Raw genomic sequence first — 16869 nt, 5'->3', positions numbered from 1 at the left:
AAAACCATACGTGGCCCTACTACCAGCAGTCATCCACCTGGGGTTTCAGATGTTTCCAAATCATTTGGCAGGCATCCTACATGCAGGCCCAAGCCTGGAGGCTTGGGGTTCAGATGCCCCCGAGTTTCACTCTCCCTCAGCTGTATGGCTGCAGGAACAAACTAGGAAGGAGTCTCCCATTTCCATGAACTGGCACCAGCTCCCAGCTGCCTTCCATCCGCCACCTGTGGGTATGTAGAGCGGGTGGAAGGCAGCCAGGATTGGAGCCAGAGCCTGGCACACTGAGGCAAGAGCCACCTGGCGGAAGCTGCCCCTCACAAACTTGGAGCAGTGTGGCAGGAGAAGCTGCCACGAGATAAGGGGAGTGGAACAGTCTCATTAGCCGAGGCCCCAGCCGGTATGTGCAGCTTCCAGTGGGGCTGTTCCCAGTGAAGCTGCAGCTGGCTGGTGCTTCTCTGCTTCCCTTGTCTCCAGCAGTGGTTCCTCTTCCCGCTTCTGCCCTTGCTGTGCCACTCCAGGTAGTGAGGCAGGAAGCTTCAGCTCAGGGGCTCCCACTGGAAGCGAAGGAGCTGAACAACACCTGGCTGGCTGTAGCTGCACTGGGAACAGCTCTACCAGAAGCTCTGTGCTGGCTGGCCGGGCCAATCTGGCACGTGTGGACTGTACTGGGGGAGGGGGCTCGGCCCCACGTGGAGTGCTGTGGGGGAGCCACAGGCCCCACCAATTGAACAAGCTCTGATGCATGCACCCCCTGACTTCTCCTCTTGCCTTCCCCCCTCCTCCCCGTCCCTGGTACCCACATACATATGCCTCCCACCCACCTCACTGGGCAGGGCGCACAGGGATTGCATTGTGGCGTGGCATGGCCCAGGCCCGAGCTGTCATCACCTCACAACCCAGCCCCATGATTCTAGCCTCACCCTCCTGTCCTGTTCCTATCCTAAACACTGCTTCCTAAAAGCCTAGAGCCCCATAGGGAGTTTTTGTGAGTTGCTGGGGTTGGGGGCATGCTGCTGACCTGCCCCATGATAGCTCAGTAAAACTCCCTGTGTGGCCGTCACGCTCTGATTTAGAAGCTTCATATCATGAGTCTGTTGTGATAGGTGCTGTAGAAATGCAGGACTGAAGACCATTGATCAGTACCCTGCATGATGATTTCCTTGGTTTTGTATTTGGCATCTTCTAATCACAGCTGATAGGAAGGTCCTATAGACATTTTGAAGCTTGTAGAGCATTATAGAATTCTTTTTCAAAGCCCTGCATAGCCATACTGATATCTGTACTTTATAATGAGAGGTAATGACATGCCTCATGTAATATAAGCGTGTCAGAATTTAACTAAAAACTTAATTTTTCTATTGATGTTCATATAAAACTTGATAGTTGTGGAATTGGCATAGCAATGGAATAATTAGACTCATGCTCAAAGTGTAAAATTATTGATAGTCTCAACTGTTAAATAGTAAGAGTATTTTTTCACTCCATATAATAATAAGAGAATATTTTTTTCCTTCTCTTCCTTATAATATAGTTAATGTGTGTAAGGTGCACGGGGTGGGGGGGGGAAGCCACTCCTAAAAAAGAGTTTAAATTCTGATGTCTGGATTCAGCTATCTTTATGCATGTTGAATTGTTTAGGTACTTCTCAGTATGAGTAAGGGAGGCAAAACCTGGCTCTAGAAGATTATATTTTTTAAGATCCAGATTTTGTTAATGTAATTACAGTAAGTAGTACTTTCCTCCAGAAGTAGTCCTACGAATTTCATTGAGAGTAAACAGGGAAAAATCTGTCCTAAAATAAATTATTTTGAGGAAAAGCAGTTTTCACCTGGCTACTTTGCTTTGGTCATTTTCTGCTTGATTCAAGCCCTGCAGAAACTGATAGTTTCAAAACGCTTTAGGTTTTTGAGGCTACAGTCTTGGAGAAGAGAAGAGACCCGAGTGTTGTATGTGTGTATTCTCATGCTTTTTATTTCTGTTTTTACCCTTTGCTTTTGTATTTTACAGCATATTATTTTAGAAATCTTTTAATAGTTTACAGGTTCGTTTTACAATTTATAAAGCAAATGGTTGTTTTGTAGTACGCCTAGTACATAATATGGCTCCATTGGCTAAAGTGGAAATCTCTTATCACAGTTGGAAGAAACAAATAATGTTCCAAGTAGGAAGCAGCAGCTTTACATAATAATTCCAAACTAATATCCTCCACAGAGGACTCTCAGAGGAATCTGAGGTGTTGAGCTAGGAATGAATGTTCCCATTTTTTATACCTTTTATAATTGCATAATAAATCTAGCTTTAAAAAAAATGGGTCGGGGGGGAGGTGGGAGAAGAAGAAAGTCTGTCTCACTACTGACAACTATAGTGGTACCAAAATGAGTGCAGTTAAGACCCCATGTTTCTTTTTTTAAAACGATTTATTAATGAATAAAACCCATAAAAATCAGATTTTACACTTAAAAACATATCAGTCTCCAAAATATACACCATGATCAGGTGTTTCAGTAATTGTATACCCCACTTTGTTTCATTCTGCTGTTTCATGTAACTTCACGCTATCTCCTTTGAACAGAATATGAAACGACGCAGGCGTCGAGACATTTTACGAGTACAACTAGTACGAATATTTGAACTGTTGGCGGATGCTGGTGTCATTAGTCACAGGTAGGTGTCGAGTTGATCAGAAGACAGTTTTTCATGGAAAAATATGGGAATTAATACCATTTATTTCTTTATAAAATTGCATCTTTTACTTGGAGTACTATGTCCAGTTTTGGGCTCACACTTCAAGAAGGATGTGGAGAGTTTGGAAAGAGTACAGTGCAGAGCAAAAAAAAATGATTAGAGGGCTGAAATGCAAGACTTGGGAGGAAAGACTGAGAGAGTCAGGGTCATATAATTGGAGAAGAGAAGATTGAGGGGAACATTTGATAACAGTTTTCAAAATACCTTTGAAGGGTAATTACAGAGGGGATAAAGGGTATATAACTAGAAAGCAATGACTTCAGGTTGCAGCAGAAGAAATTTAGGTTGGCAATTTGGGAGGAACTTTCTGACTAGGATAGTGATCAAGTATTGGATCCAGCTACCTAGTGACATTTTTGAATCTCCATCCCTGGAAATTTTCAAGATCCTTTAGACAGATGCTTGGCTGGCATTTAGTCAGGGATAATCCTGCCTTGAGCAGGGACTAGACGACCCTGTGATGTCTCTGCCAAAACTACTTTTCTATGATCTTTCTTGTACAATTGAACAATCCCTTGAGCAGCACTCTTTTATGTTGTTTCCTGTTAAACCTGTTTTTCAGTACTCGGTAAAATGAAACCTAGATTGTTTCTTTACAATAGTGATTAATCTTTTTCCTCAAGGTTTCTTTAAAGTTTAAATAAAACAAGCAAGCAAGTTTGTAAACACTGATGTAAAGATGCATTAGCTATGATGATCAGTAATTATAGACTTGTATCTAATATGTTACTATAACTCAAGGAAGTCAAAATCACTTGGCCTGCAGAGCCACATGAATGGCATGGAGCCAATTCATAGACTGGATTGGACCCATGAGCCCACCCCCCAGCTCCAGTATCCATGCTGGGCAGTTGACGATTCATGTTCCTTGTAGCACTCCGTCTCTCCCTTCGCTGATCTGGGACCCACAATGTGTGCAGTGCCCATTCAGTTCATGCAGTACTGCACTGCATGTAGTGTCTGCCCTGGCTTATCTGGGACCTCTGTTGCATGCAGAGCCTGTAGATACCACATGCATCATAGTTTGTGGATTGGCTGGAGCAGGCACTCTCTGCATCCGGAATTGGCCAGGAGAGATGCTGCATGCAGTGAAGATCCTGGACTGACTAGAATGGATACTGCCTGTGGTGCAGTCCTGGACCAGTTTGGGTGCTTGCCGTGTGCTGTGCCTAGAGCTGGCACAGTGCACAAAGGCCCTGAGCACAGGGCTGATCCAGAATGTACTGGATAAGGAAATAGTAACATGAAAAGAAACGTACCTTGAACAAATATTTCCAGTATTTGCGTTCAGAAAAATGGCTTTAAAATGTTGTTGAATGTTTTACATTTTGGAAACTTGCTTTTAAAATATACTATATCTTCACCTAGCTTAATAATCTGAATATTTTATTTTTATTTTAAGTGCAAGTGGTGGCCTTGATAATGAAACACATTCCCTCAACAACACTTTATTGGAGTATGTTGACCTAACTAGACAACTCCTAGAAGCAGAAAATGAAAAGGACTCTGATACATTGAAAGATATCCGATGCCATTTTAGTGCCTTAGTGGCGAATATCATTCAGAATGTTCCAGGTATGCATTGTACTCCTAATGAGTTTTGAGGACTCCTTTTAATACACCAGAAATACAAAATGTTCTTCCTGTTTGTCACCAGAAATGCTTTTTTTCCCTAGAGATATAGAAAGGCTTAAATAAAATGAGTTTACTTATGTTAAAATTGAATTTTAAACTTAAGATATAAACTTCTCAGAAGCTATTACTGATAATATTTTAAATAATAACTTTTAAATTCTTATTAACAAAAGCTGAAATTTGAGCACATTTCTTAGGTTAATAAAGGCTAAATTATTGAATATTGTGGTGTATTCTTGAATATACCAGTGCCATGCAGGTAAACTACTTGTAAACTTATTTTCAATGAACTTGTTATGAATTATTGAAACAGTTTGTCTTTTAATACCTGATGAACTTGTAATTCAAGTCCAGTTTTGTCTTGTACATTTAATTAAAAATTTAGGCAAATGGCTCAAACTCTCTCTCTTTATATATACAGTGCACCAGAGAAGAAGCGTCTTTCCTCAGCAGAGCCTACGTCACAGTCTCTTTATGTTGTTCAGTCACTGGGCAGGTCCTTTTAGCATCATGTTCACTCCCCTGGATAGATACAGTGATAGGAACATGCAAATAAACAGACACCAGTACTGTGCATTAAAGGTATTTTAATACTTTCTGAATTCTGGAAATATATCTCTGTCTTGTATTTATTTACTTCATTAAATACTTTTGCCAGTTTGCATTTCCATTCCATTTGTCCAAACGGAGGTTTAAAGGAATCCTGTCCCTGTAACCCAATAGCCTGCTGCTTTTCCATTATTACAATAATTTTGTTTATTTCTACGGGCCCTGTTGTACTGAGCTACTCAAATGTTGATCAGTGTTAGTGCCAGCTTGAGTTTAGAGCAGTCATCAGTAGGGATCCTGGATTTCTCATAAATTCTCTGATTAAAAAATACCAAATTTTCTGATTTAAACCCCCCCAAATCTGCATTTTCTGCAGTTAAAATGAAACCACACACACCCACCCACCCACCCACTCTGTGTCTGCGTGTCAGTTGAACACAATGTTTTGTGGGCCTGGCTGCAGCTGGTCTGGCCAGGCTGCAGTCCCAGACATTGCTGTGGGCACAGAAATCTGGGGGGAGCATGTGTCTTCCCCCCCCCAACGCATTACCTGTGCCCCCGCCACCCTGATGTATTGCCTGTTGGCCCCCAACCCATAGATTTACCTGTGGGAGCTGTTCTCCACTGCTGCCTGGCTGCCACATGCATGTGCTCACGTTACTTCCAGCCTGCAAGAAAACTGATTACTGTGAATCATGGAAAAAATCCATGATTTTCTCCTTTAAAGGAGGAAATCAACGTTTCTCTGCAGCAAATGGAAAACCAGGATCCCTGGTCATCACACCTTAAAGCTAAAAACCTTCTCTGACTGTTCCCTACCTGCACAGCTGTGACTTCCCACTAGAGGGCTGGTGAGCAGGGGCCAGACTAGAAGTTATAGCTGTGAGTGGCCACTAGAGGGCTGGTGAGCCAAGGCAGACTTGTATCCCTGCTTTGGGGTGGGGGAGTGAGGGGGGATGGTGGGCCAGGGTCATGAACCTGGAAGGCAGAAAGTTAATGGGATGAGGGTAGGTAATTAAATGGGAGGTGGAAAGGAAATGGGGCTGGGGAAAGGTAAAGAAATAAAGGAATAATAAAGGAAGTCAGTCACTGATAGATAAAATAGAAGTAAAAAAAAATTAGAAAGAGGAAGTAAATTAAAGAAGGTCTCATGTTTTAACGCACTGGGATTTGAAATTGGGGTGTGAAAGGTGCTGGTCATGCTTCCCAGGGTGGCTGGGAGGTGGGAGTGGTAAGAGAAGGTACTTTTGAAGGAGCTACTGCCCCAGACCCAGAAAGGGAGCCCCAGCTAATGGGGACCTGATCTGACCCCCTACCTTGTTTCACTCCCCCCACCCTCCCTAGACCCCACTCCTGGTCCCCTCCTTGCTCTATAACTTGGCTAGCTGGAATGTTCTCTGCAGGCTGTTTGGATGAGGTTGCACCCCTGGGAGTAACAGGGGGAGTTGCCTTGGTGCCAGAACTGGCTTTTGGGCAGTAGAGTTCAGAGAGTGGAAATTCTTTTCACACAGAACGGGAGGGGAGGGGGAACTGCGTCCTGGGATGCTGGAGGACTGCAACTTGGGTGGCTCATCTGTGGGGAGTGGCCACCCATTAATAGAACATCAGCTGGGTAGTACAGGTCAGAGATAAACCTGCCCTGGAGTAATGTAACTTTAAACTCCCTTAAGTGTGCTTAAAACTAGTTTCAGGTTTAAATGTGTGATCAATCCAGGGGTTAAGAGCTCCAGGAGCTGCTAAAATTAATGTGTAACAACATTCTATGATGCATACAGGTTTATACTAGCTTTTCATGCCCACAGCTGCCAGTCTCTCAAAGAGAGAGAATTTCATTATTGTTGCAGTCACAGCTCTGTGCAGCAACGTGTTACCCGCCCAAGTAGTGTGCTAGCTTTCAGAGCTTTTCAAGGGAGAGAAATCCTCATACCTAGGGATTTAGATGTGTAGGACTGGGTTTGCCTTTTACTGTGTAAGATATTAAACAAAATTCCTCTTAGTTGTGCTGTCTGTGCAGATGTTAGAGTTGGATGTAGCTGCACCTTGCTTATTCTGGTTATTAAAAAGTGATATTGTTTCAATTACTTTCTGAAGGCTATGTCTGCTGTACTGTGTTGTGGCCCTGTTGCAGATAACGTAGGACTCTCATCAGATGGCTATTTATACAAATGGCTGGATAATATTTTGGACTCACAGGATAAAAAGGTAATGTGGTCAGTTGAATTGGCACAGATACTCTATACCAGCTTGACTCTGACTGATTTGCAGTGGGTGCCCACTATGTGCTATGTGCATTCTTAAAACTAGAGGAAGATGGCCTTGGCCTTCAAGTAGCTCACACTGAACAAGCAGACGGAAGTTAAGGGAAAGGGAATAGGAGTAACAGCAGGCAAATTGTATACAATGTGTAAACAAATCAAATTGATTCATTACATCATGAACAGCAGCACAGCAAGAGTGGGTCTTTCAGAGACTTAAACAGGGCCAGTCTTCTAAGGTCCCAGGCAAACATTCATTTAATGTGGGAATGGGATCTGATCCCAATCCCAACAATGGTATATCCTGCCATGTCATGTGCACAGCGAGTAGTGTGATTGTTAGGGTTGGGGATCAGATCCCATCACGCTGTTGCTACTTACCAGTGCAGGAGGAGACCAGGATCAACAAGTTGAAAGAGGAGTGCCTGCAGGTTTAGCAGGTCTAGCTGATTGTCATCTCTGGCCCCTAGGACGACACCAGGGGTTCAAACTGGCTCCAGTGAGGTTTGGGCTACACCTTGCAATCGGCTGATTGTTGGCTTAAGCCCACACTGCACCAGGGCAGGTTTGGATCCTCAGTTTGGTGAGCTGACAATTGGCGAATATTGGCCCCAGCTGGGACAGCCCCAGGTCCAATTCAAGACCAGGTCAGGCTGACAATCAACTGGCTGTCAAAACCCTGCACCTGATGGCTCTGGGGCTTCCCCTGCTTAGAGCCTCTGATCTCTGGCAACCCAGCCAGAGCTGTTGGACATGCGGTTTAAATGGTGGGGAAGTCTGGAGAGGCTTCTTCAGCCTGCTCTTTAGAGCTCCCTGGGTGCTGGGAGCCAGAGACCAGGGAACCTCTGCCCACTGTCTGGGTCCAAACACCCAGGAAATTTTCAGAAGTGCTCCTGCAGGGTAGCATTCTTTAAAGCTCCCTGTGTACTGGGACATGGTGTGAGGCACAAGCAGCTGGGGAGCCTGGAGTTCCTGGTTCCTCAGATGCCCATGTCCCACACTTTGAAGGTGCCCTTGCAGCTGTGGAGCAGGGAGCTCCCAGTTCCCTAGCTGCCACTTCCACAGGTGCTCCTGGAACTTAAAAATGCAGGCATGCAGCTGGGGCTCTCAGACTGGGGAGACACTCCCTGATGTTAGGCTTACAGTGCCTCTATCCCCGTCTGCCTCTGGAGATCAAAGGGAGGGGGTGCTGGCTCCAGCACCCAGTTGCTGCCCTTAGGCAGATTCCACTGATCGGATAGGGGACAGCTATGTCCTGGGTCTGTCTCATATGCCAGATCTCTGTGCTCAGTTGAGTTTGGAATCTGTTTTGGGTCAGCCCTGACTTGCCACCTGTTCAGTTTGAGGCATAATACAAACAAGCCACAAAGATGTTACACATTATATGCAGAATATCCGTGTGGCACATTTACTATACTATGATGCCATAAATTGGCTTTAACATGTGGCCAAGTTACTATTTATCATGTGATTGAAACTTTAATCATGCACATGCTAAATGTAATATGTGCAGGGGGCCAAAAGGAGACATTTTTGCTGGACACTCTGGAGATATGTAGAAAGACTACATTTCTGCACTACAGAGGTTACAATTTTAGGACTCCAGTGCAGAAAAGCAGATAAGCATGTGTGTAGGCCTGTCCCTTAAGTTTTATTACAGTCAATGAATTTAGGCATACAACTAAGTGCTGTCCTGCATCCTATGCTTTCAGGACCAAACTCGGATTAAGATGGAACAAAAGTGAAATAAGAAACAATAGGAAGATAGGGTTTAGGTGATTCTCAGCCTGAGTGTTGTGAGATCCTTTGATGGGTTTGCGGAAGTGTGAGAAGCAAGGTGTGAGGGGATGCAGACTCAGGCTGGTCCCTGCCTAGTTGGTCCCCCACCCCCACTGCTTGCCCCCTCAAGGAGGTAAGCACTATAATAAATGCATTTGATTTTGAAATAAGGTGCTACCCACTTTACAAAAGTTTGTGGAGGGAATCATCGAGTCTAAAGAGGCTGAGAACCACGGGCTTAAGAGGATAAAGAGAAATGAATTGTTATATGAAATTATATGTACATAAGATTTAATTCTATGGAATAGATAAACACTTCAATTTTTTAATGTTTATTTTAAACAGTGGCCTCTTTCTTTTATTTCAAACATTTTTTTTTGCTTTTAAATTAATCTATTTATTTAATTTTTATAAATACATGTTGTAAACTGTTGCCTTTTTAACCTTTTTTTGTAATTGAAACGGTTTATTTTTTTTAATATAGGTTCATCAGTTAGGGTGCGAAGCAGTTATGCTGCTGTTGGAGCTCAATCCTGACCAGAGTAACCTCATGTACTGGGCTGTGGACCGGTGTTACACGGGTTCCAAGCGGGTAGCAGCTGGCTGTTTTAAAGCCATAGCTAGTGTGTTCCAAAACAGGTAATAGAAAGGTTTCCTAAACTTACAACCTTGTTTTCTAACTTGTAATTTTATGTAAAACTTTTTTTCCCCAAATGGTACATTTTACTGTTACTTTTTTTGCACTGTTGAACTTTTGAAAGCATTCATTATATTATCCAAGACTTTAAGTGAACATACCTTTTACTTACTTATTTAATCTATATTTAAATTATCTGAATATAAATATGTTAAGTAAATATGTACAATTCTTTCCTAGGGATTACCAGTGTGATACAGTGACCCTCTTAAATCTGATACTCTTTAAAGCAGCTGATTCAACTAGGGCTATCTATGAAGTTGCTATGCAACTATTACAGGTTTGTAAGCGGTATTCATTTTATAATATTTCATGTTTTAAAATGAATTACTCTTGTGTATTAGAAAATATAATTCTAGTATTGTTCAGATTTATTTTTCAGTAGTAACATGTTATATGAACATGAGACTATAAGTGCATTAAATATAAGTGCATTATATTTATTCCATTTATATTAAAGACTTGGTGCAGTCCTTTGGACTGACTCAATTTGCAGATTACACCATATTATGGGGAAGCGCAGTTGCAGTAGAGGATAGGCTGGCAATTCAGGCTGACCTGGACAGGCTCGCAGGGTGAGCTGATCAAAACCTGATGATATTCAACACGGAGAAATGTAAGGTGCTCTACTTCAGGAGAAAAAAACTCACATCATACTTATAGTCCTGGCAGTGCTACACTCACTAGCACCACAACTGAAAGAGACTTGGGGGTCATGATCAACCACAAGATGAACATGTGCCCCCAGTGTTATGCCACAGCTGGCAAAGCAAATAAAACTTTGGCTTGCATCTACTTATGCATCTCAGGCAAGCCCCAAGAAGTCATCCTCCTGCTTTACTTGGCTTGGTGAGGCTGCAGTTAGAGTACTGCATCCAATTCTGGGCTCCACACTTTAGAAAGGATGTGGAGACACTTGAGGGAGTCCAGAGGAGAGCCATGCACGTGATTAGAGGTCAAGAGAGGATGCCTTATGAGGAGAGGCTTAGAGGCATGAGACTCTTCAGCCTGGAAAAGTGAAGGCTCAGGGGTGACTTGGTAGCAGCCTATAAGTATATAAAGAGTGTGTATCAGGAACTGGGAGAACATCTGTTTACCAGGGCACCCCAAGGGAAGACAAGGTCTAACAATCACAGATTGCTGGAATACTGTTTTAGACTGGACTTAAGGAAAAACTTCTTTACCATCCAGAGTGGAATAGACTCTCCCCAGAAGTGGTGCAAGCACCTACTCTGGATGCTTTTAAGAAACACTTGGATGCTTATCTTGCTGGGGTGATCTGACCCCAACTGACTTCCTTGGGCAGGGGACTGGACCCGATGATCTTGCAAGGTCCCTTCCAGCCCGAATGTCTATGAAATCTTAGCTGGTGTGTAGTAACTTTAGTGGCGCTATGGCTATTTATACAACCTGAAGGTATGGGCCCTATTGGGTCCATAGTATTTTCTTTTAAATAAATAGAAAATCTAGAGTGAGGATTTCTGATAAGCTGTGTGAATGGAGTGTCATACAGCAGTGCTACATGTCCTTAAGAAAAGAAAGCCCATAGGAAAGCACAATTCTGTCCTTGTTACTCATTTTTTTCCAGTAGCACAGAAGTCTGCTTCTGGCCTTTTTCATGTGGCCAGTGTTTTGCCTGCTTCCCTTGCACTAGTTGGAGAGGGGACAGTAGGCAGTATCAGTGTCCACTTACTCCTTTGTATCCTTTCCTAAAGTCTGAAAGAGCTGTACAAAGGTGTGATGCATCTTATTTAGTGATATGCAGCTGTGTGGCCACAGAGCTCAGGGGAAGGGGAAGATTTCCAAAAAAAAGTGCTTGCTGTTGGCAAAACTCCCACTGAATTCAACAGGAATTTTATTGTTGGCTTCAGTGGATGCAGAGGTAAGCTTACCAAGGGCCATATTCTGTCCCACATATTAGGTGCCTAAGGCCATGGACAGGCACTACATTTGTAGTGAGAAATATTCTCTTCTAGCACTGCAAAAAGTGAGCATACAACTGTTCAAATGGCTTGTTGTGGAAAACACATGGCAATTTTTGAATGTTAGCTCTTTTCAACAGCAGTGTCTCAGTAGCACAGTTTTCCAGCGCCTTGTGTGGTATCCTGAAAAACAATTAACATAAAAGGTGAACGACTTCTCTTGCTCACAGCCTTTTGTGAGTTGTCTGAAGGCTGAGAAGGTGTGTTACACAAGTAGGGATATTAAATTTTTTCAGAGACTTGAGCAGTGTGAAGTAGGATTGCATTTAAGTTTGTAAAAGTTGGAATAGGATCTTGCCGCGTTTTTGAAATTCTCCCCATCCGTCCTAAAGTGAATGTCCGTACTTAAAACTAGCCAGACTAAAGCAAAACAGTGCTAACTGCAACTTTCCTAGCTTCTCTCAGTTTTGCCACTTCAAACTTACTTGCATTACCTCACAAAGTCATTTTGAGCAGGATCTATATTGATCAGGAAAAAAAGATTTGGAAATATCAATTAAGCTCTATCATTTCAACCTTCATTATGGCAAATATATATTCAGTGCAATACCACTTAAAAATAGATGTTTGAAAATGATACCTATGACTTGTTCTAATGCAAAGAAACCCAGATAGCCAAGAATTTATGGCTCCTTCATAGCTAGAACATTTTAAATTATGGCCCAAAATATATATTGTGTTTTGTTAGAGGAAAACCTTTTTATGATAACTCTATTTAGTTTCAAGTGCTTGAATTTTATTTCTACAGATCTTGGAACCCAAGATGTTCCGTTATGCTCACAAACTGGAGGTTCAGAGAACTGATGGAGTATTAAGTCAGCCTTCTCCTTTGCCACACCTGTACTCTGTGTCATATTATCAGTTGTCAGAAGAATTGGCAAGGACATATCCTGAGCTAACTCTTGCCATCTTCTCAGGTAATGTATAGTGGTAACATGCCTTAAAATTTTAAAATCCTTTCTCTAGCTAGGTCACTACATCTAAAGCCAATGTACTGCACATTAATTATGGGTGGAGGAAGCTAAGTTTATCATATGGCAATTTTTACCTTTTCAAATCTGAATAAAACGACAGAAACAGTGTTTTTCAAGTGAAACAGTTGTTTTGACTGACTGACTAACCAGGCCATGAAAGTGTTATCTCTGGTACTAAAACCGTTTTTTACTATGCTTTTAAAAATGTTCTCTGTAGCTCTCACATCTTTTTATTTTATTCTTTGCTGTATATATCCTAAAAGAGCATCACTGTAACATCCTAAACAGTGGCTCACATGGACTAACATAGTACATCTGGTATTGTAGGTCATAAAGGGTGCCGACAGACATGGAGAGGAGGGTGGAAAAAATTCAGCACTTTACCAGAAGAGATAGCATGTTAGTTTAACCCAGCCCTGCAGCATCTGTATAGACCGGGTGCTTCAGTGGGGCTTTTTGGTGCTTTTATCTAATAACTAATTGAATCAGCTGCTAGATAAAAGCGCAAAAAATCCTTGCTGATGTGCCCAGTGTATGCAGATGTTGGGCAAGGTGGGTCCAATTAATGGGATGTCTCTTCTAAGTATGCACTGTGCTTGGTATGGGAGCACGCTGAACTTAAAAGCGCCATTTTTTTTCCATGTCTATAAGCAGCCAAAATTATTATGGAATAGGGCTGGAAGGGACCTCAGAGGACAATCTAGTCCAATGTCCTGCCTGAGACAGGATCATCTGTATCCAAACCATTTCATACAAACCATAATCTAAACTCTCTGCAAGACAACCATCAACCCTGACACAACATAGACCTAAAACCCTAACCCGCCACAGGTAAAGCAGAGACAGTATGACAGATAATGTCTTGCTTTTATAAAATGTTGTTAGTATATACTCAAAAGATCCCAGGTAGAGGGACATGCCCCCTGCTGCAGAGAAAGGCAAAAACCCCCATAGTCCATATCAGTTTAACCATGGGATAAAATTCCTTTCTGACCCCAAATATGGTGATTGATGCTGACCTTGAGGGGAGGAGCAAGACCCTTTAGCCAGGAACCTTTGGCTTTGGTCCTAGCAGGACCATTGGCACAGCCTAGTCAAAGTCCCCAGTCTTGACTGCAGACTCCCCAGGCTGCTAGAGACTCACGAGCACAGCTGAATGTGCGAGCTATCCCTGGTTGGAAACCTGGCATGTGGGAGCAGTGCCCAAATAATATATTTTTTATTTTTTGAGTCCAGATTTCAAACAAGTCTGTCTGAGGTCTCTGCAAACCTTATCCTTTAGAAAGATTATGAAACTACAGAGTAAAACATTCATTTTGTTCTTAACACATTTTTGAGCTACTATCTTAAGGAAAGAGACTGCTTTATTAAGTTTTCTGTAGAGAAAGGACAGCTATTCTTTGAATTGATGGAATTATGAAGTCATATGCATTTGTTAAAGCACTAATCCTGGAAAGATTAATGCACATGCTTAATTTTACATATATTAAGTAAAATCTTGGCCCACCTTGAAGTCAATGGGAGTTTTGCCATTGACTTAAGGGGGCCAGGATTTCACCTGCTGATTTTAAGTATGTGTAAGCCTTTGCAGACTCAACCCATGCCAATTTTAGAGATGCTAAGAAGTTTCTCTTAGTTTAACAAATTGTTACTTATAAAATGAAAAAAATGACAAAACTGTTTCTTATTTCTTTTTAATTCTTTAAATATGAAAACCTAACATTTTAATTGGTTTTCTGTTTATTTTTAATTAACACACATTTATTTAAAAGAACATTTTACTACAGTTTAAAATGGAAACTTACTATCTGCAGTATTTGACCTTTAAAATGTAATTTTGTTTAGCAAATAATCTATTTAATTGAAATCCACTGCTTTTATTAGGATTATTGGGGAAAGGTTGTTCTAGTTGTTTAAACAAAACTTTAGTGTGAAACTTTACTGAAACTATAAATACGTTATACAGAGGCCTTTCTAGTAATATTTATAGATTTGCATTTTTATGTATGCAATTTACTTTAAATGACAGAGGTAAGCCAGAGAATTCAAACAGCACACCCTGCTGGAAGACAGGTGATGCTACATTATTTGCTACCATGGATGAACAATATTGAGTTGGTAGATTTGAAACCCTTGCCAACAATCCGACGACAAGATGAAGATGAAGATGATTCCTTGAAAGACAGAGAGCTAATGGTAAACAGCAGACGCTGGCTACGAGGAGAAGGCTGGGGATCACCACAGGCTACTGCTATGGTTTTAAATAATCTGATGTATATGACAGCAAAGGTAAACATCAATCATATAGTGTTCCATATTATTTGCTTCACTGGGTTGTTAAATCAAGAGATGGAGGAGATACTCTGTAGGGTGCTTGATACCAATTAGTTTTCATTGGCAAGTTGCCTTAAGTAGCAGAAAATTCTTACTTTTTTTATGCGAAAATCATTTTCAAAAACCATTTGTCCATAAACAGGTGTCTAGAAAAAAAGCTTTTGTGTGTATTCTGAGGAATATGAAATGAAATTCATTGCATGAAAGGTTGTTTTAAATTGGACTATCTCAATGATCTGTGGTTCCAAACTGCTGTCCAAAAGTTTAGCTTTCTACATAAACAGATGATCTGTTCATATAATTATAAAAATATTGAAAACCAGGTTGGTTTCCCCAGATTGTGAGAAGTTTTTTGTTGTTTGTTTGTGTCCTCTCTTGCTGTATTTTCTCCTCAGTCATTCTTTGCCTTCTGGCCTTCAAGTAAACTGATTGCATCCCAGACTGCATCCGTCCTCTTCCCCAGAAACACTAGGTTCTGTGAATGTTGGGTGGAGGGGATCTTTCCTCTCCTTTCTCTTCTAATCTCTACAACATTAAGTAAGGTAGAATTGTAGATCCTGTTGCTGGTAGTTATCTGTACACTTTCCCAGTATCAGTTACTTTTCCTATTACAGCAGACTCAACAGGGAAATGGTGAAGGTAAGAGTGAGTTTTAGCATTACTAGCTCTTAGTAGGGAGAGGTTGCATTTCACAATTAAATATCTCTGGAACTTGGCAGCCACAAGTCTCCACAACATTGGTCAGGACTGTCAGTAGATGGAATGCATTGGTTAAACTCAAAAAAGTTCCAGTCGAATTTGAATAGCTGGCAGGCATGTTTTGTACACAACTTGTTACTTCGCTTGCTGTAGTGATCCTCCAGTAAACATGACGAATGTATTAGAGGAGGAGCACACATGGAAGCTTTGGTGTATGACAATGGCTAAAGCAAACATACAGAGCCACTCCGTGTGGCCTGCTAAGCTACCAATATACTAGGGAGTTCAGTGGTTGTGGTCAGGGGTGGGCATGAGTTGCCAAGGCCCTATGACCCCTGTGGACATGGCCATCAGCAGCAGGGTTGGGAAAGGAGGAGGAGCAAATGAGGATTGTGCCCATGCAGCCCTAGGTCATCCTTCTGCCTCTTCGCCTGCTGCCATGGCAGTGAGAGGCCACCTGGTCTGCAGCTGCTTGCCCTACTGCCATTGCCACCACCACTGCTGCCTCTGAGCTAATTAAGTCTCCAAGGTGTCACCCTTTCCTACCTCCTGCTTGATTTATTCAGTGGAAGATCCTTAATCTGAAGTTATTGTGGTATTGTTATCAGAGTTTACATAAGGATATCCTAATTTTGTTTTCTAGTATGGTGATGAAGTGGCATGGTCAGAGATAGAAAATGTCTGGACTACTCTAGCAGACAGCTGGCCAAAGAATCTGAAAATAATTCTGCACTTTTTGATCAGCATCTGTGGAGTGAATAGTGAACCAAGTCTCTTGCCTTATGTAAGTGTTTGATAACTGCAGTCCTCCATCATACCCTTACTTTTAAGTTTTGATTTGATGTGTAGCAACTCTTCATTGAAGATTACTAAATAGGCCACTGATCCTGCTACCAGCTCTATAGCTAGCTAGCTGCAGCAGACCCACAAGGTGGGTTCCCATGGGTGGTCCCTGGTGCCTTGTTTGCTTCCCCTTTACTACCGGGTAAGGTGCTGTGCCTTCCATGACAAAAATACTGGAGGGTGGTGGGGGGATGATGTGATTCTGTTTAACCCCTTCCCACCATACTCTCAAGAGTGCAGGGCTGCCCAACTTCTATGGCTGAGCTTCCCCTGCTGTACCAGAGGGAGCTGGTACAGCTGCCATGTTAACGATAACATTCTTACCAGGCCAGGCCTTGCATGCCACTCAGTGGCTCCTTCTGCCATAAGTGACACAC

The 16869-nt window shown here is 42.1% G+C and overlaps 1 protein-coding gene across 5 annotated transcripts in view; it reads left to right on the top strand.

Moving 5' to 3' along the window:
- The window catches only part of FRYL (FRY like transcription coactivator), a 311142-nt gene that overhangs the window by 209111 nt on the left and 85162 nt on the right, over positions 1 to 16869 (top strand). For all 5 annotated transcript variants that reach the window (XM_019552760.1, XM_019552761.1, XM_019552762.1 and 2 more), the window contains 9 exons: positions 2573 to 2664; positions 4148 to 4320; positions 4802 to 4962; positions 7021 to 7131; positions 9448 to 9602; positions 9841 to 9940; positions 12391 to 12559; positions 14646 to 14905; positions 16293 to 16433. In XM_019552760.1, the coding sequence (XP_019408305.1) occupies positions 2573 to 2664; positions 4148 to 4320; positions 4802 to 4962; positions 7021 to 7131; positions 9448 to 9602; positions 9841 to 9940; positions 12391 to 12559; positions 14646 to 14905; positions 16293 to 16433 (1362 nt within the window). The remainder of the gene's footprint in view (positions 1 to 2572; positions 2665 to 4147; positions 4321 to 4801; positions 4963 to 7020; positions 7132 to 9447; positions 9603 to 9840; positions 9941 to 12390; positions 12560 to 14645; positions 14906 to 16292; positions 16434 to 16869) is intronic.

Source organism: Crocodylus porosus, unplaced genomic scaffold (genome assembly GCF_001723895.1).
Source record: "Crocodylus porosus isolate Cpor-Errol unplaced genomic scaffold, CroPor_comp1, whole genome shotgun sequence".
Classification (NCBI taxonomy): Eukaryota; Metazoa; Chordata; order Crocodylia; family Crocodylidae; genus Crocodylus; species Crocodylus porosus.
The sequence above is the reverse complement of the archived record's forward strand: the minus strand, read 5'-3'. Positions and strand labels throughout refer to the sequence as shown.